Source organism: Boleophthalmus pectinirostris, unplaced genomic scaffold, assembly GCF_026225935.1.
Source record: "Boleophthalmus pectinirostris isolate CB_2022bp ecotype Guang Dong unplaced genomic scaffold, ASM2622593v1 HiC_scaffold_14, whole genome shotgun sequence".
Taxonomy (NCBI): Eukaryota; Metazoa; Chordata; class Actinopteri; order Gobiiformes; family Gobiidae; genus Boleophthalmus; species Boleophthalmus pectinirostris.
In genome coordinates, this window is record NW_026571047.1 from 20429963 (window position 1) to 20457791 (window position 27829).

Consider the following 27829-nt stretch of genomic DNA (forward strand, 5'->3'; position numbering starts at 1 on the left):
GTCGTGTTATTTCCTCATTGCAAACATACCTGGAGTTGTGTTTTGTTTAAGTGCTGTATATTTAAAACTCACAAGTGTGTCAATTTTGCATAATATAGGGCCTTTAATGTTATTTGATTGCATTAATTATTTGCATGCAAGTACAATATAAAGTACTTACATTTTTTTGTTTTCAAGCACCTTTTACTTTTTTTGCCTGTAATGTTATGCTAAACTGTGCTATGTCTGTCTGATCTACAGTGAATACAGTGACAAACCTAACACTGTCCACTGCCCGGTGTGAAGAGGCTCAAAGAGAAATGCGCCTGATTCACTTTGTCGAGCCCCATTTGACCTCATCTATAATTTAGAGCAGTCTGCCTCTGTCCAGGGCGCTGCTGCAGATAAGGTCAACCATATTTATGACCGCACAAACTGCTCAGTCAGTGCTTAGTAAGTTTTTGCATTCAGTTTATGGAGAGTCTGGACACTGCTGCTCTTTGATAACTGCCCAGTGTTCTCGTAGGGTTTGTTTTAGAATTTTTAACTAGTTTTTATTTGGCAATTTATTAGCGATATGGATTTTTTTAGTTGATATCTGATATTTTATGTACATCTGTGTTCTACAACTGATATTTGCTGATACCGATATTTAGCTATCTATCAAAACCAAATGATATTGATTAAAGACTAATTGATATGGGTTTTTTCATGCCCAATATCAATTGTTTAGAATCCAGAGCAGCTAACTCCCAATATTTTTGGGCCGATATGTGGGATCGCTTCATTATTTCCCCCAAATTTTGCAGTTTAAATTGACTACAAACTCACCCCCAGCCCTTTTTTCACCATAAACCTTTAAGAGTGCTGTGTAGTCACGTTTTGTACAGTTATCTCTGTTAACCCTTCCAGACCTAAGGGCATTTTTGGTACATTTGTCCTCGCCTGGATTTTTTTCCTAATTTTGCTATTAAAACTCCCCCTTTTATCCCCTAATGAAGTGCTATACATCCTTTTTTTTCAGTACAACCTGTTCTTTCACAATCTGAATGCTGTAGTTGTGTCATATGGCTGTAATAAAAGCTATAGAACTAGAAATACAAAGGAAAAAAAAAAAAAACGGAAAATAATATTCACACTCCTTTATTCAAAACACACAGCAAACATGTATAAACAACTTTTTAGACATAATAAATACTTAGTTTAGGGTCTTAGCTACAAAAGTGCAAAATATGAAGTTTGTAGGTATTCTAAAAATGTCATTTTTGCCCTCAAAACAAAAAAAGTGCACTCGTCCAAGTCCTTCACTAGTGCCAATCATGGAAGCAGTTCCTATCAGGCACCAGGCATAGTGCCACATCACAGGCCTTGCATTTCCATGCAGTACACTGCCTCTTCCCCTGTGTTTGTCAGCAGTGCACACATGACAGCCTCCCATATGATCCTTGCCTGCTGCGGTCTTCCTGGTGTGGTGGTTAGTAAGTGTGGTGATGGAGATGAAGTACTGAGGAGTGGAGATCTGGATCTTCCATGTCCTCCATCCCTGCCCCTCCTCCTGCTCTCAGAGGAGATCGTAGGTGTTGAAGGTGTTGATGGTTCTGGACGGGTGGCTGGGGTTGTAGACACTGATGAAGCTGGGGAGACACTTGAAGTGAATGGCACAGGGGAATCTGGAGGAGCCTGAGGAACATCCTCTGACTCAGCACTAAACAAAAGAAAAGGAAAAAATGTTAGTTTGTGTAAAACTTGTGTATTACATATGTACTACAACAAGTCTAAGTCTAGTGCAGCAGGGGCAAACACAATGCACAACCCCATCCCCCACCCAAATGGTGTCAACAGATTATGACCTCACTAATTAGGACATCCACACATCCCAAACCACTTCATCCACTTTACACATGTAGTTTGTAGCTCGTTATTACAAACAACAACATACATGTCATAAGTCTAGTGCAACACAGGTAAACAGTTGTCTGAAGTTCACAATCTCATCCCCCACCTAAATGATTATACCCCTCACGCATCAAATAAAACTGTATCCAAACAATACATAAATAGGCATTACGCATGCTACTATTATGTATTTACGCCCGTTTACTACAACTACATGATGTTTGCTCTAAATAACTATGAAATATTTGCTACTTACTCTTAAATAGGGTCCAGATCCTCCAGGTAATCCAACTCTTCATCTGTATAAAAAGTGTCCACATCGGACTCGGCGTCACTGCCAGGCTCCGTTACCATCGCCACTGCTTCCAGCAAGGAAAGTGACGCTTTGCGTGCCATTTCTGTTCGTTCGTTCGTTCTTTCTTTCTTTCTTTCTTCTGATAGACTTCCCGGAGCTCTTTATCCTCTGTGCGCAAAACAACAAATGCCTTGGCACACGAATGTGTGTACGCCAAGCGCGCATCTGCGCGCACCTGCTCACACCCGCGCACACCCGATTCATTGCTCGGCACTAGGCTGTTTACGTCCTGTTGGGTGTATTATGTATCATTTGCAAGTTAAAAAAAAAGTTCTCAAATAAAAATAGTAAGGGATGCGCAATTACGCACACCGAGATGCGTAATTTGCCATTTACTTGAGAAATAATGGTACTTAGGTCTGCTTTATCAAATGCTATGAGCACAGACGCTCAGAGGAGTAACTATCTTGACTTACAACAATCTTTGGCAAAGTTTGGGCCAATGAAAATGGATGGAGCGCGTCACGCGCAGAAGGGCGAAGTTCCTATTGGACACCTGTTTTCACTACGTCACCACGCAGCGTGCGTGTGACGTAGGATGATGCCGGAAAGATGCTCGTAAAGCCACGGGTCTTATCTATACAAGGGAAAAAAATTAAGTCTCTATCTTTTATGGTTAAAAAGTTATGCGCGGTTATGTAAAACATGTCCGCCGGTATCGTATACGATACCGTCGGTCTGGAAGGGTTAAAATAAAACTCTGTGTGTACTCTTTAGGCAGCAGGCCAAAACTAAATACTGCTCTATAATCGAGATTTAAAGCTGTCAAATATCGGCCTGATATATCAGCCTCTCTAGTATCGATATCGACTGATACTATGCTCCTATACTGGAACTAGTATATTATGATCAATTCATTTCAGAAAATAGTAACAAATGTTTCAAGAACATACCTAGAGGTTTGTTTTGTTTCATTTTCATGTTTGAGTTACCTTTTATTATTAGTCTGTCTACATCTCCACAGCTTAAAATGCTCTGTTCCACATTTTGATGTCATGAAGTTTTCAAGTTAACAGCTACATTTTAAATTCAGTAGAGATTGTCAATTCCAGGACTGAAATCATCCAAATTATTTTAGTGAAGGTGTATTTAGTTTAAAAACACAGTGGAGCACTTCCTGGATCACCACATGACATTACAAGGTGGAACATGAGGAAACAACATTATAACACAGATCAGAAAATGGTGTAATATGGGACCTTTAATCTATTAAGACAATGTGAATGAAAGTAAGTGAAGGATATAACAGTAAAATTTGAGATTGGTTGTTCAAATCCCACTAGTTGTTTCGCAAAATGTAGTAATTATCATTTTATTTCATTTGTTGTATAAAGCTTGGCAGCTCCAATAGACTTAGCACGGGACAGAATAATAAACTGTGTATTGTGTAAGATTTAATGTTTATACTGTAATTAAAAATATGGTTTTGTTTGCTCATTTCATCATTTAATTCTTTTTATACCATGTTCCTTTCTGTCCACCCCATTTGCCCCGTAACTTGTCCTATTATCCTCAAAGCACCTAAAATCTCGTCTCAAGGGGTCAGGGGCTCTTATTAAAATCATTATATTAAAACAGAGCGGCGGTGGCGTGAGGGGGGGTCCTTGTTTCATTGTCTGGGCTTTTCTCAGCTGGAGTCTGTCTATGTGGCTCTGCTGATTCACTCTGGTCTAATGGACAACATCTGCTGCTGCCATCTGAGAACCAACAGTTTAGGGAGGGAGGGGAGGGAGTTGGGGGGGCAATTTAAGGGTGGGGCTCTTTTATCAAACCCCTGTCTTATTATCATCTATTGTGATTTTAGTGGACAGGACCAATTAGATGAGGAAACATGAACATTTGTAATAATAATTTAAGCCTTTGTTTACCTTGAGCACATTTTGGTTAATAAAAATAGTTGCAAAATTAAAAAAATCTCATACGAACTTATGTATGTCTCCATACAAATGTTATTGCTTTGTTATTGCTGGAATGTTACACAGTATGACGTTAAAGATCTATGTTCATTTTAAATGAAAAAAATACCATAGAAACATGCACTCCTATAATTTTTGGGGCCACCACTTCACGGATCTGACCTGTAGCTTGACCTAGTGACGTCTCGATGAAGATTAAACACATTTATTACTATATTGTACTAACACATTTCAGCCTAAAACATCTCCATATAAGCAGGTGGTGGACCCTCTATCACGAAAGTTACACAATGCACTTTTAATATTTATATTTTTAATAAACTTAAGAAACAAATGTAATCAGTGGATGCATATAATAGTTCATCTTGAATGAATAAAAGCCAAATTTGCTGCCTTTCCTGCGTAAAATAGGCTAGACACATAGCTCCCAGTGGTCTACTAAACTCTCCTTAACTACTGAGCCTTTCTACCTTAAAATGCAGATCCTCTTCAATCTGAAAAAATGATAATAACTACAAGACTATATCTTGTGTAGTGTTGACTATCTTGACTATATCTGTATATTTTAACAGATTATCTTGTGGACTGGACTTGCAAATTCTGATAATATTTTCATTTGTGTTCGCAGGTTTCTCTGTAGTGTGGTCCTGGGCGTCTGCAGTCATGTTTAGGAACAGTCTGAAGATGCTGTTGTCTGGAGGGAAGTCCAACCGCAAGAGTCGCAGCAGTGGTGAGTTGGCAAACAGCAGATTTTGTATTGGCTCAACGTGTTTACGTGAAACCTGCATCATGATTAGAGGGGACTGACGCAGACTTAACATTAACTGGAGAATGAAGAAATGGGGATAAGAATGGATTCTGTATTGTATCGTTTTCATATTCTTATTTCATAAATTTACGAGGGTTTGCCACTGAGCATCCTACTTTAAAAATATAACAGTTGTTTTGACAGTTTTACATTTTTAACACACATTTTGTATCAGTTTGTCAAATCTCCCAATAAATTTACACCACAAATATACATTTTTAGTTAACACAGAAACGTTTTTATTGCTGATGGAAGTGCACTATATAATGTACATAATTTGACTTATGGACATTGTAGTTTTTTATTTTTTATTTCATGATTAATACAACAATAGATAAAAAGTATAATTCATATACTAGTACTAGCAAATATAAGGTACGCAGCCCTAAAATAGTTTGAATTTTATCTGTAAAATCTATTTTAAAAGTGACGTACATCTATCTGTGTAGCCTCCATCTTGTTCATAACGGGGCTTAAACATTCAATACAATATGCCATCTGCGACCTTCTTACCTAAATGGGAAAATAAATGAATGAATGAATGCTCTCATAAGAAATCAAGGACACATTTGAGACATGGTCTGAAATCGGCTGTGCTCTGATGTGTGTTTCTTGGTCGGTTTTGCCTCCTGCTGAGAAAAGCTGTCAGTTTTGTCTCGCTGATTATCTTTGGTCATGCTCTGGCTATGACATACTGTACTTATTGTTTCATTACACGTTCACAGATGGGGCACCCTAAATGCTTTGGTCGTGCTTCGTAGCATGGTGGTTGCTGTGGTGATTAGCTTAGCTTCACTGTCTCATAATCACACAACAGCTTTATACAGTAAGTTGAAATAGAAGATTCAACAGTAGAGATAAGTATAATTTTACTTGGGCTGGGTTATCTTTCTAAGACTACTGGACGTTCTGAGTGAGTACATTATATTCTGTTAGATAATGCTCAAAGATAAATTTTCAATCACTCTCAACTTGATACCAGAATTGTATTAGTAGCTGCAGTAGTAGAAATAGTAGTTGCATGGTAAATTGGGGTAATTGCAGTATTATTCCAGAGTGCTCATGATAGTTTCTCTGATTTGATTTGGTGTAAACTCTTTGTCTATGCTCTATAGAATTTGTGTAATGAATCCATTTAATTGAGTAATATGCAAAACAGCTTTGCATAAGAGAAGTATTTGTTCATAAAAGGCAGAATAAACTCATAATTAACTCACAATAATTTCCCCTGTGGACCAATAAAGTTTGTGTAAGTCTTAGGTTAAATCTCTCACAAACTCCATGTATGTTTCTTTCTGCTGTGGTGTATATAAATTCCTTAAATGATACTATAAAAACACTTAGTGGACTAAGACACCATTGACTGATTAATTGAATAAACGGGTAAAGACCTACAGCCTTCATAAGTAACAGGTGGAAAATATTAGCAGACACTCGAACTACCACTGCTGCAACTACTATTTTGAAACTACACCTACTACTACAAACTAGAGCTGAGCGGTCTGTCGTTTTGGACTGAAAATCATGATCTCAGGTAACACGATTTTAGGATTGTCAAAACCGCATTTTTTGCAGTGCTCCTAAAGCCCAATTTAAGGGCCAACTTTAGCTCTGCGTCAATGCACATTGCCGCCATCGCCTTGTCGCAGTCGTTTTTTATTTATGGATCAGCGTCAAGGTCTACGTGCTGTGAAGTAATACACTACCACTATGAGAGGAGGCAAGAATTTTTAAAGCTGGCATGAACCATCTCCAGCGTGATATATGCACAGAACAGACTCACCATCATCAGCACATCTGTCACAGAAAGAACACTCATATTCCACTGAGTCATGTCCTTTAGTCCGACAGAAGCTGAACTGTCTCAGCAGCACAAGAAGTGAGCTGTTTTTTTAGCTCTTATAGTTTATGCAAATGAGCCATGTGATTTTAAGTTTCATTTCTGTAAAACATAAACAAATGTGCGCTGCATTAAACACATTATTACTCAAGGTAAATTGAATCAAAGAAAAGCAGAATGTAGAAAATGTATGTAGAGAGGACCAATCACAGCCTTATTTTCTGTGTAATTGTGCGCTGCATTAAACACATTATTACTCAAGGTAAATTGAATCAAAGAAAAGCAGAATGTAGAAAATGTATGTAGAGAGGACCAATCACAGCCTTATTTTCTGTGTAAATTGGGCTTTAGGGTCCAAAAAATGGTCAAATCATCGGTGCAGGACTTTGGTATGATGCAAGTTTCTGTGATGTTTGCAAATGTTCATGTGCACTGAAACTTGACTAAAATCATTCAGCCCTACTACAAACTTTAGCAGTAATAATACACAATTTTAACTTAATCTAACAACTCAGCGTTCTGTTTATCTGTCAATAAAACCTTCATGAATTGTAGAATGGAGCTGGGATTTATTGTGGTGAAGTTATTCTCAGCCATGAGCGGCTCTGCATTTCTTGTGCTTTTTCTAAGTTGTATTAAAATGTAATAAGTTTTGGGGTTATTCCGAGGGCAGTATAATGAACCCCACTCTGGTCTTAATTATGGTGTGAAAACGCCACTTCTAAAGGTTTTTTCTCATATTTAATGTAAGTAGATTAAATTCTAGCGAGGCTGCTTTTGGGACACTGGGAAATCTAACCTCCGTGGACCTCATTGAAGCAGACGCCATTATAATTAGTGGAGTTTTTTAGTTGTTTTTGGCTTGAGAGTGGATGAAACGTAAGACTATTGTGTGAAGCAAGATACACTCTGCACTTTGGTTGTTTTAACAGTTCTAAGGTGGCAGACTCAATAAATAAGCAACTTTTGTTTCACTTTGAGAATTGCAATTAAGCTTCATATAAATCCTCTTGCTAAACAAGGTCATATCTTTCAGATGTTGTTTTAAGTACTTTTTAGTATTTTTTCCAGACTTACACTATATACACCATATTTGCTCTGATTAACTTACCATATTTTTTAGACTATAAGTCGCTCCCGCCAAAAAAAAGAACAAAACATATATAAGTTGCACTGGACTATAAGTCACACTTTTGGGGGGAAGTTTATTTTATAAAAGGAGAGACCAGGAACAGACATTTCATCTTGAAAGTCAAGTTAAAGTACTAACAATAGAACAGAGAACAACAGACTGAATGGGCGTCTGGTATGTTAATGTAACATATGAACATTTATTCAGATAACTATAGCATAAACAACAGAAAAGAACAAGGTTACCAAACTCTCCATCTCACTCCAAATCACTAAATCCATTGAATTCTTCATCCTTTGTGTCACTTCTGAGCAGCTCCCATAGAAGTATAATAAATTATTATAGATCCATGGCAACTCTTTTGACCTCCAGAGGTAAACAGTGCACTGTTTCCTCTTCTGTGTAGCTGTCGTCAGACTCAGCATCAGTTCCAGTTAGAATTATTCCGGCCTTTCTGAATCCCGACAGGATGGTTTCAGTTGTCACTGAAGTTCAGGCTTTGCCGATCCATCTAATGAATTCCAGGAAAATTATATGGTGCATCCGCCCGGTTACCATGAAGCTGTGTTCTCCATCCCCTCCATTTCCACCAGTCCCTTACAAGTTTCTCACTCACTCCAAACTTTCTTTCTGCTGCTTGATTATTGTTTTTGGCTGAATGTTTCACTGCTTGCAGCAGAACAGAGGCTCTTTCTACAGGAGACATGTGCAGTAGAGTGAAGTGACAGTGGTACAGGAACAATAGGAGTAACAGATACTGACACACAAACCTCTCATGGCTTCAGTGTGAAAATTTTAATATATAAGTTGCACTGGAGTATAAGTGGCAGGAAACACCCAAACCATGAAAAAAAGTATGACTTATAGTCCCAAAAATACGGTAATTGAATAAAAGCAAGGTGAATACACTTGATGTCATACTCTGGCGTCTTGTCTGTATGTCCACAATTGGCTTTATATTTGGTTTGTACATATTTTTAGCTATTGGCAAGGACTAAAACTCACCCTGAATGTACTTGAAATAAGACTTGAACTTCTCTTGTGTATGTAAAGTGACTGGCCCAGGCTGTGCTCTAGTTGCCAAGCCTCTGGTGTTTTTCTGTTAATGTCATTTGGCAGAAAGCCCCATACTCTCCACAGAGCAGAGCCATACTTCTGTCCAGTCCTCTGAGACACGTGGATCTGCTCTGAGCTGTAGAACACATGCAAACCACTTTATCTCTGCTTATTACACATTTGTTTGAAGAAGATGGATATACAAAGAGGTCCGAGCGCTTTGGATCCAAGGGCGAGGGAAGGACTAGCACAGCAGTGTTTTATCAGGGCCCAGCAGACAGTAGAAGGAGCCACATGATTGATAGGTGGACTCAGAACCTAAATGCTCTTGGTTTAAAACGTCTGATTGTGCGATAAGATGAATGCAGCCAGTGTTTTGTGATGTATGAGGGACAGAAGTGACAAAAAAATAAAACAAATAATCACATTTGCTCATTATTAATTCAACAACAAAGTTCTTGTAAGTATTAAAAATGTTAGGGCTGTGTTCACTTGCATAAACACCACATCTAAAGTGGGACTATATCTGAAACTAATCTTGGAATAGACAATGACTAAACAAGGACTAGAACAGGACCAAAACAGGACTAAACTGATATCTAACCAGGATCAACACAGCCAATATGAACAGAGTTTTGGCCTTTTTGTTTTTGGTCTATTTCTGCCATACTAAAAACATAATCAGACAGTGGGGCTAAGATAACATATACCCAATTTTAATCATTTTAATAGCACATTTGAAAGGGCCACTATGTTTTTTAAATGGCAGGTCAAAAATCCTTTCTTCTGGATCATTGCACAAAATAGAATAAAAATCTCCATACAGACAAGCAGGTACCTCCACCGAAACAAAGTCATTTTGGGAAATAAAACACTTGTAATTGAATCAACAAAAGATAGATGAGCTTATATTATTTAGGAGTTTCAAGTTCCTGTTAAAGGTTACTTTTTGCGGACTACTCACATTTTCACAAAATATAATAAATAGTTTTACATTCTGAATTGCTATGGCAACAATCCATTTTTTCATCATCCTGAAATGCATGGACACTGTGGATCACAGTAGGCAAAATATTAACATTTTCATACAACATGCAGGTGACAGACTTGATAGTATAATGTAATTGCTTATTCTATTTGCCAATTTGCACCCTCCCTGCCGTCTGATTTGCTCCTGATATCACAACTTGGCCCCATATTCTGATCACTGATGGAAGCGGGAGCTGTAATCTGCAAGCTTCAGACGAGCCAGCGTAGCCTTGATCTGCAGTGTCCGAGCACAGGTCCCAAGTTGCTGCGCTTTTGAATGGCATTTTCAAAATTGAATAACACAGATAAGGCCAGTCCGACTGAAGTGAATTGAACAGATCTTGATGCAACACAGGAAATTGGGTGTTATCTGGTAGGACACTACATGGGCTGTTTTGTGCTCTCATCTGCGGTTCACTCCCTGATCTCTTTGTGTCATGGTGCATTGCATCAGACAGGTATTCAGGCTCTGACCAACTCCGATAAAACCCAGGCAATCAAAGATGGATGCCATTTGTTTACAGCTTGTCACTGAGTAATGACGCACATGGATTGTGAGATAGTAGAACATTTTTGCATGTTCTTACCCTGGATTACTCTGATGTTTTTGTACAAATGTTTGGTTTGATTATGTATAGCAAGCAATGGGCTTTACTTACAGATATGAAACCCTATATTTTTTGGTGTTTTTTATGAAATATTTTAACAATTCAACAAAAACGGATGTACCTAAATGTCTTGGTCCTGGCTAATAAAAGTGTAACATAAATAACTATGGTCAACATTCAAGACCACACTGTTCATTAAGTGATCGTCATTATAAATCCCGTTGGTGAGATTCACATGCAGGTTTGAGTCTGTTTGATCTAAAGGTCGTATGTCTGGCCTGTATAACTCTGTCTATGTGTTTGGGGATCAATTATCCTCTGAGTGTTTCATTAAGATGCAGAGGGGATCGGTGCAGGTTGTTTACACAGATCTCAGCTCGTCAGCCCTCTGCTTCTGTCACTGACCACAGCCTCAGGAGAGACAAGTCTGTCCTGCATTCTCAAACAGGATCATAATGGCATATATTACAGCCTGAGGGGCTAATGTGTCATCATAACATTTAAAACTAATAAACAAAGTAGTGCCAGTGAGTAAGACTACAGCACATAACCCCATTTGTGTTTTGTTGGTAGTAAAGATACCATAAATCACAATATACATTTTTTTTTTTTTTAATTGTGAGAAGAAACATCACAATTCCATGGCCAAGTGACCATGTAAATTTACCTTTACTCACAATGACAATAATGGACAATCATTTAGTTAATATGTGACTACCAGCTTTGGGAAATCAGACTTCATGAATGGGACCAAAATTTAGCTCAGGGCTATGCAGCGGTCACTGCTTTGAAGTCAGTGACGTCAGATTAAATGCATTTTTATTGCAATACTTTGTTTTATCTCATTCATAAAATGTTTCAACAATGGGTAAAATATGAACACTATATACAATCTTTTCTGTAGAACATTTTCAGTGGAGAGGGCTGAAAAGAATCGAAAATGTAATTTTTGAAGAAAATCATACATTTTATTTTCAGACAAAATCGAACTTTTAAGGCTACTTCTGTAAATGGTGGCCCAGGGTTAAGAAACCAGACATCTGGTTTTCCACACCCACTCTTCTTATTGGTCAGTCTCTGTCAGGTCTGAGTGAGTGACAACCAGAGTTTGAATTCTCAGAAAAAGCTGATGGCTTTAGTTCAGATCAAAACCTAAATTGGATTTTAGTTGGTCTAGAAAAAAAAAAAAGTCAATAAAATGTTTTTTTGTTTGTTTTGTGCACTTGTAAACTACTGACCATTGCAGACCACAATTTTGGAGATATATGAAAGCCCAGTCTTGGTTATTCTCTATGGCAAGGTTTTGATTTAGCAGATAGTAGTAAAGTGGCTCTGTGACAGTGAGATTACGCTCTGTGGCAGCCGTTGATTGGAAAATGAGAAATTGAGTTGAAGGGTCGTTTTGCGTGGACAGGAGGCTGCTGCATGACTAATGAGCTCCCGGAGAGATTGACTTGACTGTGGGGTTAGCAGACGTCACCAACATCAGAAATACATGCTAGCTCCACAGGATCCATCAAACGTGTCAGTAATAAAATCAAGTTGTGTCTTTTTTTTTAGTTCAGCAAGAATAATTGTTCATTGTTTTGCTGGTTTAACAAGCCGTAAAAAGGTCCTGTATTTTTGTGAGCTTTATGCCATGTTAGAAAACCTGGAGTTGTGTTTTGTTTCATTCTTATGTGAGTAATCCTTTATCCAAAGCTCAAAATGCTCTGTGCTACCTTTTAATGTCATAAAACTATAGTTTTCAAGTTAACAGCTACCTTTTACTTTTAGTTCATTAGAGATTAGCAATTCCATGTCCTAAGTTATCCAAATGATTCTAGTTAAGGTTTATGGACTTTAAAAACCCAGTGGATCACTTCCTGTGTTAGCACATGACATCACAAGGTGGAACAGAGTGTTTTCAGCATGAAAAAAGAACACAGCTTAAATATGCAGGATTTGTGTGTTAAACATGTCTGAATGAAACAAAACACAACTCCAGGTGTGTTTGTGATGAGAAAACAACATTTTAACATAGATCAGAAAAATATATAAGCAATATAAAAAATACCGTAATATTTAAGTGAGTCAAGAAGATCAAGGCTATCACATGATTCAAAAGAAGATTCAAGATGAGGTTTATAATGTGATACTGCATTTTATAAGAAATAAACAGTTGAAATGAAGGAAAAGTCCAAGGCAATCACTGTATAGAGTGATGTATTTGAAAAGCAGCTGGCAGTGGTAGAAGTTGTAGTAATCACCAGAACTGTTAGTTAGTTATAGCTATATTCATTATTGTGGTGCTGTAAAATGGATTTAAAGCTTAAAATACCAAACTGGATAGTAAGTGGCAGTTATAGTAGTATAGAAGAGGTAGTCCTGATTGTACAAGTTAAATTACGTGCTGATTGCAAGCTGTGAACTTCTATAAAATGCACCAAGAAACCCTTTAGGATTTGTATTTGCAAAGTACAGTTATTATTGCAATATTTACCTTGGCACATGCTATATTGTAATCAGATGTAAATTAATTCTAAATAATTTATTGTAATAGTAGTATAGTGATATAAGTATTTGTACATTTACATTTTTATTTATTTGAGACCTGTTATAATGGTTTTTCTCATCACAAACATGAGTTGTGTTTTGTTTCATTCACATTTTTAACACACAAATCCTGCATATTTATACTGAGTTCTTCCCGCATACAGAAAACTTTGTTCCACCTTGTGATGTGATGTATTTTTAAACCCAATACATCTTCACTAGAATCATATGGATAATTTCTGCCCTGGAATTTCCTGTCTGTACTGAACAAAAGGTAAAATGTAGCTGTTAACTTGAAAACAACTGCTTCATGACATCACAAGTTGGAACAGAGCGATTTGGACTTTGGAGATGTAGACAGATTGATAATGCAGGATTAAAACACAATTCCAGGTATGTTTTTGTGGAGGCACCAAAATTTTAACATGGGCTAAATCTCACAGGAGTAAATTTTGCGTAACATAGGACCTTTAAAATATCATCTCTCCAGTTAAGTAAAATGGCAGCTGTAATTACATAATTTGCAGTAGCAGTTGTAGTATTTTATTTCTATTTTTCATTCAGTTAAATCTAAAAATATCTTGAATGGGCCCTCAGAGTGTGAAGGCAGCAGGTGCTTGACAGGAATCAACTGGCTCTCTCTAATCAGTGTCCTCTAATTGAAGGCTCATTTTCCACAGTGCTGCAGAAATCGAATTAGACACCAGTGGATCAGTCGAGTCTAGAGGCAGGAGCTGTGTCACTGCCTCTGTGGGCCTAATGCAGTGTCAATGTGATTATGGGCACCAGGAAAAGCCACTTTAATTGATCACTTCTGGGAATGCAATAAACTTTTATACCCAGCAGTGAATGAATGATGATTGAAACGCTTTGGATCTTTGATTACTAAATGGTAAGAAGTGTTCTGAGAGCTAAAAAGTACAGTACTGCGACAGCTAGATTGGCCTGTCACAGTAACAGATTTTAAAGTACGATGGATTACTGATGAAAATATAGATGATAAATGATAATATTGAAACGAATTAATGCCACTGACAAGAGATTGAACAAGATCTCGTACCACGCGATCTTGTAAGACAAAATTGCTACAAGATTATATGCACATGCTGAAAATTAACTCGTCAGAATAGTTTTTCCATGTTTTTACGTTTGGTTTGCTTAAAAAATGGAGAAGCTGTAATATCCCAAAAACCAGTGCTATAATGGCAGCAATTAAATAAAGTAAATAAAAAATGGTGAGGCTAAAATTGGGAACAATTTATTTAATATATCAAAATATCTCTTTGTCTCATTCTCATGGACCCAATCTCGTGTCTCATGGAAATTGTATACAGACTTCCCTCACTATAACGCTGTTCACCTTTTGCTGTCTCACTGTTTTGCAGATATTTTTTAATGCAATTTTGCATGCCTTTTTTTACAGTGTATGAACATGCATTATGCTCCTCCCCCGTGTGTCCTGACTGGCTAAGGGACTGTAGACCAGTGTCAATCAATCTCCTCTGTTCTGTGTCTCCTGTACAGTACAGTGTTCAGCTGCAAAATTTACATAAATGTTTGATCATTAAGGTGTAATTCTGAAGTGCTGTATGTTTGCAAGTTTCTAACCGACAACACCCAAAATGTCGACAAAACACTCTGACAAAGGCTTCTGCGGTTGCACCCAAAAGGCAGTGGATCGCACAAAAAGCATGCTGAAGGAAGGTGGAAGTTACGCAGCTGTAGGGCTCCATTACTGAATAAATTAGTCTTTGGTTCGTTACATAAAGAAGGAGGAAAATAACATAAGGACGACAGCAGCAATAAGTTTTAAGAAGGATGCAAAAAGGGTTGTAACTGTTCTTTTGAGAAAAGTGTATCGATAAATAATAAATTATTAATTTTATTTAAAACACCTTAATCTACGAATAAATAAAAGGGGTGTAACGATATCCAAGTTTCACAATACGATATCACCACGGTATGAACCTCACGGTACCATATTTATTGCGATATCGTGGAAAAGCTCACAAAATGGTGAAGAGGCTCACGATTAGGAATTTAACAATATCCAAATCTTTTGATATGATATTTTCACGATGCACCTCTCACTGTAAAATATTTATTGCACTATTTTGTGTTACTTTTTCCTCTTAAAATACCTTGACAAGACTTAATCCAAAGAACAAAGACTTAAAAGTGCTTAGAACTGTTATTTCTTCTTGTAGTCTGCACTGAACTGGAGCAAAGGATCATGGTCTATGTAGTTCTCTCTGTCTATTTTTTTAGCTATTGCTGCACCATAACTCTTCATTTAAACAAAGAGACTTGTAATTCGATATATTGTGATGGTCCACGATATTATTGTGAGAACTTTGACGATACGATATCACGATATTTCGGTTATTGTTACATCCCTAATAAATAAGTTTAATGCCATACTGTGGAAAATTCCTGGCAAAGCGTTAACATCTCCATGAAAACAAGCAGGTGGCAGACCCCCCACTAGACATTTCACATTTAGAAACTACACATTTCAGTTGATAAAAATATAAAAATTCAGTGCACAGTTACATTTGCCGTATTCCTGCATAATCACTACAAACACAAACATGCGTGTATATCAAATTCTGCCGCAAGCCCTATTCATATTTCCTCTTTTAATAATTTATGTCCATATATATGTATTAGCGATTTTGAAGGATCTTTAGTCTGAGATGCATGTGTGGGTTTTCTTACTATTTTGAAATGTAATAAAAACAGTTGAGGGCATGATATTTACATATATATTGCTACTTGTATATTGAATATCAAGTGAACTGCATGTAAATGATTCTTGCACCTCAGATATCGGAGGAGGCTAAACCCTGGCTCTGGCCCCTATCCACCTAGCGACAGATTGGCCCCCATGGCTCCACAGACTGTGCTCTTCCTTCCTGTTTTAATGAGAGTTGGAAACATGAATGAATGAAGAGGACCATAGAGCTGGTGCCACTGCTCCCTGCTGCCTCTGCCCTTTCACCAGGTTTAGGCTAAGCTTTTCAAATGCCCTTGAGTTCAGTGATAGTAGTAGAGGTGATACTTTTAGTGCTGATTGTGAAATAATAGTAGTAAGCGTGGTAGTTATAATAGTAATGATAGAAGTAGTAAATCGAACAATCAAAAAAGGTAGGAGTATTGCTAACGATTCAACAAAATTATGTATTTTATGTAGCCAGATATATACTTAAATAGTAAATGTGATGGAAATTTATATGAATAATTAATCATTTCTACGTCACATATCTCACAGTGTGTAAATCTGTATGTAGTCTCTATATTCACAGTCTGTACTCACTGCTGATACCTTTCTTCCTGCTTGACTCATGTGTGAAATCCTTTGCTGTTAGATTTTTGGTTCTCACAAATTGTAGATTTTTGTTGTTGTATGTGGGTTTCTACATTGAAAGTGACAGAGTTTGAGCCAACGTTCTTTAGTCTTGTCTTATGAAATGTGAAATATGGAACTTTTCTTGTGTAGGGTCCCCTACCTTCCTGTTCCTGTGGTAACATCTATAATGTTCCACAGAATGACATTCATTTATCTAGCTCCAGGGAGACAAGCATGTAACCTGAAGTTACAGGTTAGATTTGTGGAGAATCAGCCCCACTCATAGTAAGAATGCATGTTTTTCTTTGCTTTTCTTTGCTTTCTTTGCTTTTCATGCTTTAATCTCAGCAAAATGCAGTTTTTTCTTTTTTTTTTTTTTTTCAAAATCATCCCCCAAAACCCAGTTTTACCATCAAAAAGTTGAAACTCTTGACATGTGTTTTTCTGTGCTCTTTCATTCATTAAACTCTGCAGCCCACCTCAGACATTTTAGTCTCAGGGACCACAGAGAATCCCTGGCTTCTGACTATGGGGCAGTCTGACTATGGGGTTCACACTTTACACACATGAATCTGGGGCTGGGAAAGTTGTGCTTTTTATCTTAAACCTATTTGTATTGTATTATGTAATCTGAAAGTACATTACCAATTGCAAAATAGATTTTGTAGTATTTGATCAAAAATATTTATGCAGAAGAAATTTTTAAGATATTGGAATAGCAATAGTAATGTGTTTTTGAAATTCAAACTGTATGCATCTGAAAATCTGCATGTAGTCTATACATGTACTCAATGTCTGCACTCAATGCTAAAAACTTCTTCCTGATTGACACATGTGTGAAATCCTTTTCTTTTTGATGTTTGGTACTCACAAATTTTGATTTGCCGTTTCGTCTTATTTTTCAATTAAGAGCTATTTTAATCTATTTGGACTTTTGGTGACAGTTAGTTACCATGGAAACCAAAGTCTAAAAATCAGAGATATTTTCTTCAGACCAAAAATCACTAAGGCACTTAGTGTAAAAAACAAGATCAGAACAAATGAATTGGGCAATAATAATGCATTTATTAATAAAACTCATGAGTGATCATGATGATCAGCGGTGCAGACGCACACGGCGACTCACATCCTCTGCCACCCTCCGGAAAAATGTAGGAAGCTGCTTTTTCTGCCTCCCCAAGGAAGCTCAGTAGTTCAGTGCTGATCGAATAATAGAAGGTCTCACACTCATCCGAGCTGCTACGGGGCGCTGTAGCTTCACTCGAGCAAATAGAACATGGAGGTGTAGAATGAGACGAGCAAGTATAATATCTGGATCCAGAAAGGGACCAGACACCAGAGTCCTGAACGTCAGATGTTGTTTCTGATTGGACAGGAACTTCTACACTGGAGGTGTTCTCTGTGTCCTCTGTGGGACTTGAAGAAGAGCCCACTCCAGGACAGATCAACATCAGCTCTTCTGATATCTTTAAACTGAAAAACACACACATAAATTAGTATTGGCACACTATTTTACTTTTTATGTAATTGTGTTGAGATGTTGATGATGTAGACTTACTATTCCTGGAGTCTAGTGTCTTGCAGATGAGACATTGTTATGAAGCTCTGCTCGAGGGCCTGACTGGGAGTCACTCTCTGCTCCTCAGTCATGGACAGCATTCCTTTCAGAAGGTCAATGAAGGCCTTCCTGTCCTTGTCCTCGGCTGAGTTATCTGAATGTATCTGTACAACACACACAGACACACACACTGGTTAGAATCAAATATAGATCTGCATCATGAGGGTGAGTGTTGATCAGTGGTACACACTTACGTCAAGAAGACCGTCCAAAGGGATGGGGACATCGTAGAACATGGGCTTCTCCAGAGTGATGGTCTTGTTTTTTGAGGTATATTCTTCTGGAGTCTATAAAATGACAAGAAAGTGAAATTATAGTTTTGGAAGTCTCAAACCAAAATAAGATAATTTACAACTAATTGAAGAATTACCAGAAGTCTCCATGCTGTGCCGTCAGGGTGAGAATCTTTAGTAAAAAACTTCCCGGTGTAGAGTCCAGTCTGCAGCATGTGTTCTGGGGTTAGTCCCAGTATGTACGTGATGCACTCTAAAATTTGGTACTCACAATGTACCGGGAACATGTTATCAGCAAGGAAAAGGAAGGACAGGACACAGCCGACTCCACACACGTCTATGGCCTCGGTGTATGGGAGCCCTGGAAAACAAAGCACACAATCAGATCAAGTTTAAATGAGTTTAGTCCTTGTTTAGGCCTAGTTAGTCCTAGTTAGCTATGCCTCGTACCTGTATCCATACGGCTGGATGAGAGCCCCCTGCTTGACTTGGGAGGTTCTCTTGGCCTCTCCAAAGTCAATGAGCTTGACTCTTAGCGGCTCGTTCTTCACGTTCGTGAACACCAACAACTGCAGAGACAGAAGAGGAAGTTGGCATCATTTGAATCTTTAAAAAATGAAGTGTTGTGTGAAAAATGTGGTCAAACTTGTGAATGAGATCAATTAGATGTGTTTGAAAACAATATTCATTTGGTACATTTGTGCTGTTGGAATATCTGTAGTAAATCCTTCAATACCTGGTGGGCAATAGGCCGGATCTCCTTCAGCTCGAGGGGCTCACAGTTATGGTTGACCATAAATTTAAACAGGTCTATGTGGAGCATTTCAAAGGCCAGACAATGCAGGCCCATGAACTGAAACCGCTCCACAAAGTGCACTATGTTAGTGCGGACAGGGTCCAGGACATGGAGCTTCTTCAACATGGAAACCTACGGCACAGAAGTCAGAGTTAAAACTGTGAAGTCAATGTGACGACGTGTGACGACGTCATCAGCTGTGGCCCAGTTCAGTTATGCAGGTGTGACTGTGAAATAAATATTTGTAGCCCATATTTGTATTCAATTTGAAACGTTTGCATAAATTATAAAATAAATAAATAAATAAATGCATCGTGTAACAAAAAAAATCATAATTTGATTTCCGCATTGACCAAAATAATTGTGATAATGATTTTTTCCATACTGAAGCAGCCCTAGAGGCAACCCTGCTTCCCTGTTTTTTGGGGGGTATTTTTGAGCTATAAAACCACCCTTAATGTAATAAATCTAATATAGAGCTGCTTAAGATATACCAAAAAATTACTTTTTTTTTGTATATTTTAATATATAATTATATATATATAATTATATATATTTGGTAATTTCATCAGTTATTTAGATACATAGCCCATCTTCAGGAACAAATACATTTTTCTATGAAGTTTGACTGTCAACAGAAGAATACGGAGTACACGCTGTATTATACATTATCAGATTAATTGCATTAATATTGTTTCCTGTGTAATCCTTTTATTTATTTTTATTTATTCAACCTTTACTTAACTAAGTAATATGTTTAAGAACTACTTCTCATTTTCAAACATGACCTGGCCAAGAGGCACTGGCAGGAAAACACAACTGTGCACATCACAGACTAAACATTATTATTACCAGTTTTTCAAGAAATACCTTTGTTTATCTCAAATCTAATCCCATTTATAATCCCCATTAATCTCTGGTGGTTTTAATTACCTTTCCAAATGCAGTCTTTAAGCAGCAGCAGCAGTGGTCAGGGCCAGTGAGTGAGTAGATCAATATGGAGCATCTGTGTAGAACTGCGTTGACCTCTGCCTCCTCAGGACACAGTCTGGACTCGTCTCATTCAGTGGGCGCTTAGACTCTGCTCAGCTGTTGACATTTAACTTGTACGTGCTCAAGTCTGTCAAGAGCTTTTCACCAGATTCGGACTGCTCAAAGATTTTAGTCAAGTTTCCACGATTTGCTGCTTTGTTATGTGAGACTAAAGGACAACAAGAAGTCATATTCCAAAGATTTAAACTTGTTGATATTTTGATACTGTGAATGCTACTTGAAATCTGCATTAAATCATCCATCTCTGAGCATGCAGTTTAAAGCCAGATGCCCTCCCCTGTCTGTTCTCCCTGATATTTAAGCTTGGAACTGGCACAAATATTCTCTGGTGTGTGCACTTGTATGGCTGTATTATATTGGTATTCTTTTTGGATCATCTTAAAATTAGTAAGGTCTTAAGTAAATTTGTATATGCCGTATTTTTCGGACTATGTCGCACTTTTTTTCATGGTTTTGGTCCTGCGACTTATACTCCAGTGCGACTTATATATTAAAATGTTCACATTGACAACCTTGAGAGGCTTTAGACTTGTGTGTCAGTATCTGCTGCTCCTATTACTCTTGTATCACTGTCACTTCACTCTACTGCACATGTCTTCTGCAGAAAAAGCCTCTGTTCTGCTGTAAGTGGTTAAATATTCAGCCAAAAATGGTAATCAAGCAGCAGAAAGAAAGTTTGGAGTGAGCGAGAAACCTGTGAGGGACTGGGGCTTCACAGTAATCGGGAGGGTGCGCCATGCAACTTCCCTGGAAGTCATTGGATGGATCGACAAAGCCTGGACTTCAATGACAACCGAAACCATCCTGTCAGGATTCAGAAAAGCACTGGAACTGAGTCTGACAACAGCTACACAGAAGAGGGAGCGGTGCTCTGTTTACCTCAGGAGATCACAGTCACTCAGAAGTGACACTGAGGATGAAGAATTCAATGGATTTAGTGATTTGGAGTGAGATGGAGAGTTTATTACGTTAACAGGCCTTTGTTCTCTATTCTGTTGTTATTACTAGAACTTGCCTTTCAAGATGAAATGTCAGTTCCTGATCTCTGATTTTATAAAATAAATTTCTCCCCAAAAGTGCGCCGTATAGTCCGGTGCGACTTGTAGTCTGAAAAATACAATAATCTTGTTAGGCCTTTCAACTGGAACCAATTTCCATGAGAATTTTTTAGTTTGCTCTCTGTTGCTAAATCACCCCCTGTTCAGAACACTATCACAACACAATCGGTGTGCCTTTTACTAATTAAACTACTGCACATCGCATCAGGTTTGTGAAATCATAATTTATGGTTTTGTATCATGTTTTGATATATTTATGAATATAAATATCTCCTCTCAAATGCAAATGCTCCTGGAGTCATTTACAACACAACGATTACAAGGCACACACAGAATCCTACTTTTAAAACATATATAACAATTTCAAAACTGGTCAGATTTAACAACCCTAATTTAAGATTCACTAAACTACGGGTTATATTTAGAAAAAACAACAGAACCTCAGTTGAATGTTGACATTAAATCGTCATGACAACCCTTGGCCGCACCAGTTTGCCCTCATCACTTCCTCTCTCATCACTTCTTAAATAACACTAGATGACCACCACACGTTGCTCCTTGCTCGAATGGGTCAAAAACAATATACCCAGCGCTGCCCATGTAGATGACTCTTACCCTTGAGAGCTGCCAACCCCGTCAGTGGGCACCTGTGACCTTTCAACCCAGTCGCCGCGGCAACAAAGTGATAGCAAAATACAAGTCCGCATAAGGTCAAACACAATTCAGACGAGTGGACAAGAGGCTGAAGGCAGTGCCACTTGAGTGTGATGGCGTGTGGGCGGCACTTAAAGCTGTGTCTGTATAGTTTGTGGAGGAGCAGTGCTTTATGTAGACTCAATATTCCCACAATATACCCACAAGCCCACACACTGTCACTGACCTCCTAAACGCAGACAGCACCACACTCAACACAGACTTGCTAACATTTGTCTAACATACTACCTTTATATGACATTGCTAGTAGAAGTAGGAGTAGGAGTAGCAGTAGGAGTAGTAGGAGTAGTAGGAATTTAGGGTAAGTAGGTGTAGTAGGAGTAAGAGGAGTAGTAGGAGGAGGAGTAGGAGGAGTAGGAGTAGTAGGAGGAGGAGTAGGAGTAGTAGGAGTAAGAGGAGGAGTAAGAGGAGGAGAAGGAGGAGTAGGAGGAGTTGGAGGAGGAAGAGGAGTAGGAGGAGTAGTAGTAGTAGGAGTAGGAGGAGTAGGAGTAGTAGGAGGAATAGGAGGAGGAAGGAGTAGTAGAAGTAGTAGTAGTAGAAATAGATGTAGGTGTAGTAGGAGTAGGAGTAGTAGAAGTAGGTGTAGGAGGAGTAGGAAGAAGTAGGAGGAGTAGGAAGAAGAAGTAAGAGGAGTAGAAGGAGTAGTAGTAGTAGGAGGAGTAGGAGGAGTAGTAGGAGAAGGAGTAGGGGGAGGAGTAGAAGGAGTAGTAGCAGTAGTAGTAGCAGTAGTAGTAGCAGTAGTAGTAGGAGTAGAGGAGGAGTAGTAGAGTAGTAGGAGGAGTAGGAGTAGTAGGAGGAGTAGGAGTAGTAGGAGTAGTAGGAGTAGTAGGAGTAGTAGGAGTAGTAGGAGTACATGCAGTGTAGTGCTTTATGAGACACAATATACCCAGAAGCCCAAACACTGTCACTGACCTCCTGAACATAGACAGCAGCACACTCAATACATCCTTAGCTAACATTCATATAATATATTACAGTAATACGACATTGCTTTTCAAATAATTGTTTTGTATTTATGAGGTGATGGGAATAACTCGGATGCCAGTATTTTACTTGCCAATATAATACTGGATTATGGATTGCACTTCCAGTCTTACAAACTCTTTATTGTCCATATTCATCCACAGTCCACTTATTTATTTCTAACTTTAAGTACAGTTTCAGGGAACACTTGTCGACCCACCGCTAAATAAATAGCCCTGTACAGTCAAGTACTCATTCATCGTGATAGGTTGTACTTACTGCAGTATTGGCACTCAGCTATACATTGTTCCTTTTGCCCCTTCATCTGAAATCCTCTCTTCTGATCGAACCTCTTATGGCCTTTTCCCCATAATGGTGTAATAGCACTTAGTATGATAGTGCTGTGAATCATGTTGGTGAACCACTATAACCAGGGTTTTGATGGATCCCTATATTTGGAGCAGAAAAATGGGGAACACAATGTATCCAGCTCTTTCTGTTTCGATACTGATGCCGACACTTATCGCTTATCGCCCGTATCAACTGATAGTAGGGCAGAGACTCTAAAATAACTATAAATTATTTCCTTTAAAGGTGCATTGGGTAACTTTTTGGTTGGGGGTCCGTTACCTGCTTGTTTCTACGGATATGACTCTGCCTGGAATGTTCCACAGTTTGATATTAAACAGCTCTACCTTACATTTATTCATTTTATAGCTCAAAAATACCCCAAAAAAAAAAATCTCCACAGATGACTTGTAACTTGGCCTGGTTTGGTCACCAGGATGATAGAAATGTTTAATACCATACTTCGAAACATTCCAGATAAAACTATAACATATCCATGGAGAAAAGCATTTGATGGACCAGAAAAGGTTACACAATACTTTTGAATTTTATTTGTGCTTTTTCAAAATTTTAACAAATATAACTAAAAGAACAAACAATCTGTGGGGTTCTACAAAAAAATATTAAAATAAAACACCTCATACATTGGGAAGAGCTTTATAAATAGACTTATGAGCTTTCAGTCTCAAACAATACATTATTTTTTCCATCCCATAAATTTCCTCCATCATATCTGTCCATTGCTGTAATTTTAAAGGGTCATTCTTCAGCCAAGAGCATCACTTTAAACAAGTAGAAGTCCTCAGTTCGAATATTGTTTTCAAAGAAAAAGCCCAAGTACATAAAGTCATTGGGTATTGTATAGCCAAATACCTCTTCCATTACAATTGCAATATACACAATACACCTTTAAACACACGGAGTATGGTAAAAAAATACATATCCAAATGTTTTGTGACTGTTATTTCTCATTGTAAATAACTACAGAACAACTTCGAAAAAATATTACTAGATGTTTGGGCCGTCATTGTCCACTGAATCGTTTTATTACACAAATGTATAGACCAAATTACGATGGTGATTGTACCAATTTCCGATCCATCAAAAATTTAAATGACAGCACCGATGTCCGATACCCATAAAGTATCGGTGCATCCATAGTATCGCCGTAACTGAGTAATGATAACTTTGCCGCTAGCTGTTGTGCGGTGGTTTTCCTTGCTGTGTTGAAGTACAGTGACATTTAAAATAGAGCTTTGTATAGGCGTGTGTGGATGTGTGTCTGATCTGAGTGGAGGCATAAGCAGTGGGCAGGAGGCTGCGTGGGTAAAGCATCAGCAGCATCAGTGCAGAAAGGGAACTCTGTGTCCTATAGGCTTTTATGGACATTTTGTGCTGGGTATTCTTCTGTGCTCAGTCCGTAGTTATTTCACTTTAGGCTGGAGACTCATATGTGAGTTTTGCTGCCTTAAAGGACATATATTACACAAAATTGACTCTTGTGAGCTTTAAGCCATGTTAGGATGTTGTTCATCAAAAACATACCTGGAGTTGTGTTTTGTTTCATTCACACATGTTTGAGAAATCCTTTATTGTCTGTCTACATCTACAAAGCTCAAAATGCCCTGTTCCACCTGTGGTGTCATGAAGTGGTAGTTTTCAAGTTAATTGCTACCTTTTACCCTCAGTAGAGCTCGTCAATACATTTTTAATTTTTTTTCGAAAGTTGGATTTCGGATTTCTCGTCATCATGCAGTGCATACTGGGAAAGATCTTCCTAAAAAGTGAGCATCAAACTGCCATGTTTGTTTTCCCAGTGGGATACGTCTATTGTCAAAGCCGATCTTTTCAAGTCTTTTGAACCATATCACTTTTGTTTCTGGTTCTGATATTGTCATATTGACATCCAACAACCACACAATTATGATGTTCGAATCCCAAAACTAAAATATGACAATATCGGAACCAGAAACAAAAGCAATATGGTTCAAAAGACTTCAAAAGATCGGCTTTGACAATAGACGCATCCCACTGGGAAAACAAACATGGCAGTTTAATGCTCACTTTTTAGGAAGATCCTTCCCAGTATGCACTGCACGATGACCAGAAGTCCAAAATTCGGGATGCATGTATTCCAGGGCTGAAATTATCCCAGTGATTCTAGTGAAGGTATATGGAGTAAAAACACAGTGTAGCTTTTCCTGTATTACTGCATGACATCACAAGGTGGATCAGAGTGTTTACAGTTTATAGAACTCAGCCTAAATATGCAGGATTTGTGAGTTACACATGTGTCAATGAAACAAAACACAACTCCAGGTATGTTTTTTTTCATGAGGAAACAAAATTTTAGCATACTGTAGATCAGAACATAGCGTAATATAAGGCATTGATTGAATACTATAATTTAATCTGTTACATCTGCAGAAGACATTTAACCTGTGAGTCAACCTATGTGTATTTTTTTAAATTTTCTTTTCATCAAAGCCTGCGCTTGATTCAGCAGCTTACATAAAATGCAGTAATGATAATTGTAGCTTCTGTACTGCACGCAAATGAAAGTCAATGAATCGCATATTAGACATTTCGATGACGCAAGCCTTTTCGCAACCCTCCAGTGTCTCTGTGTATCATTTCCTATTGACAGAAGGACATAGACGGAGCATTAAGATGTAGCTTGAGAGATATTGACGTGTCTTCTCTGTCGGACTGAAAATAGCAGCAAAGAGGGCAATCGGAGACAAGATGTATTGAGCGAGGTTTCAGGGGACTGGTGCATATGGTGCTGTACAAATGACGGTCTATTATACGGATATGTTCTTTCAGTGCAGAGTCTGAGTAGGGCGTATTACATGTGACCCCACTGGGCAGAAACCATCACTTCAGCTACATCTCTGCCTCCAGATCATTTTGGCACAATTTAGAAAGTTTCACTATAAGAAATTACTTCAGAAACAGAATATGAAAGACAGCCCTTGCTCCTCTGGACCCATAGACCGAATGCACATAGCTAACCTGCATGGACGTGCTTTTAGCTCCATCGACTCTAGCTCCAATTGACTTTGTATTGAAAAATGTCGCCCTCATTTTGGTCTTAAAATGTTTGTATCAACCCGTTCTACATGATCCATTATTTTATTTTGCAGTTTTGTCCATAAATCTGTTCCTATTACTAATATGGGACTCGGCTCTAAATTTGCCCCATAACTGCCAGCCTCAGTGAGCTTAATTTGACTGGAGCCAAATGCTATATGGGTCACACTCCCTTAGTCCACTTCTTTATATAGTCTATGTCTGGACCATAAGAATAAAATACTCTGTACTTTGCAGAGGGTTTTATGACTTCTGTTGCTGCTGGCTGTTAAGCTCAGCTAATGGGGATCGTTATAATAAACAAAATAAAATTCAGTAGCCTGGAGCATTGTTTATCTTACGAAAATAAACATTATTTTAATTATTTGTTGTTAAGCAAAAAGCGAAGTGCTTCTACTGATGAAAAAAAAAACATGTATTCTTATCCGCAGATCTGACCTATAAATTGACTTGGGGACTTGGCAGCTTGTGCCCATGGAGATAAATACAGTAAATGTGATACTGTGGAACATTCCACATCTCCACGGAGGATGCAAACCTTTAGAATCTTTTGAAAAAAATAATTCAGCTGTGAAAAATGACGTTCATGTTTAGTGATTTCATATCAACACATAGGGTTGGATCCTTGACAGAAAACAAATTTGGAGGATGTTGCTTTGGAAAAAAGGACTCAGAACTCTCAGGATACATTTCAACTTCACAAAAGTACTCATTTTAACCCTTAACTTTGCCAACACTGACAATGCAAGAACCTGGTATTACCTTTTCTATCATATCTTTTTTCCCCTAGTAACACCTGTTCACAGTTCACTGCCTTTGAAGTGCTTTTCAGTGACTGGCTTTGAAAGAGTTAAGGAATTTTGTGCCTTCGCTGAAAGAGAAGAGAGAGGAGAGAGGAGAGAGGGAGGAGGCGCAGAGGGGAGAGTTATTGCTGCCAGAGCCTATGAAGAAGAGCGAGAGGAGGAGAGAAAGAGAGAGAGAGAGTTGCCTGTCTGCCAATTTTTTTCCTCTTTTTGCGTGAGCATTTGGGTCTAGTCTCTTTCAGTCTCTGCGCTCTGACACCTTGCACTAACCTCCCCTCTTCGCTCTCAGTGTATATATATTTCTCTATTTCTTTTCTTGCTGTTATCTCCTTCTTTTGTGTAGGATCTTCCATAATATGCGGCAGGATTTTATTGCCTGATTTTGCGGGGCGCTGGACTAACAAAGGTGAGTGGAGTGAGTGAGTGGGCGGTTAGATGGATATGAGGATCTTTGAAATGAACATGCCAATTGAATTACATTGACAAGGGAGTCTGGAGCTATTAATCAAGATGCTAATTGTTTGTACAAGGCTAAATGGCTTTCGCTACAAGTCTATATCGCAGCCTCGTGTACTGTGTAGGCGTTGATGTGTAGTTTGAAAGGTGAAAGGTTGACAGTTGAAGCGGGGTGTCTGTATTGTGCCTAG

General features: G+C 38.2%; 1 protein-coding gene across 1 annotated transcript in view; it reads left to right on the forward strand.

Annotated features, from left to right (window-relative positions):
* Positions 1–27829, forward strand: part of tanc2b (tetratricopeptide repeat, ankyrin repeat and coiled-coil containing 2b) — a 271242-nt gene that overhangs the window by 52498 nt on the left and 190915 nt on the right. The window contains exon 3 of the mRNA XM_055150162.1: positions 4775–4876. Within this exon, the coding sequence (XP_055006137.1) occupies positions 4810–4876 (67 nt within the window). The 5' untranslated portion in view covers positions 4775–4809. The remainder of the gene's footprint in view (positions 1–4774; positions 4877–27829) is intronic.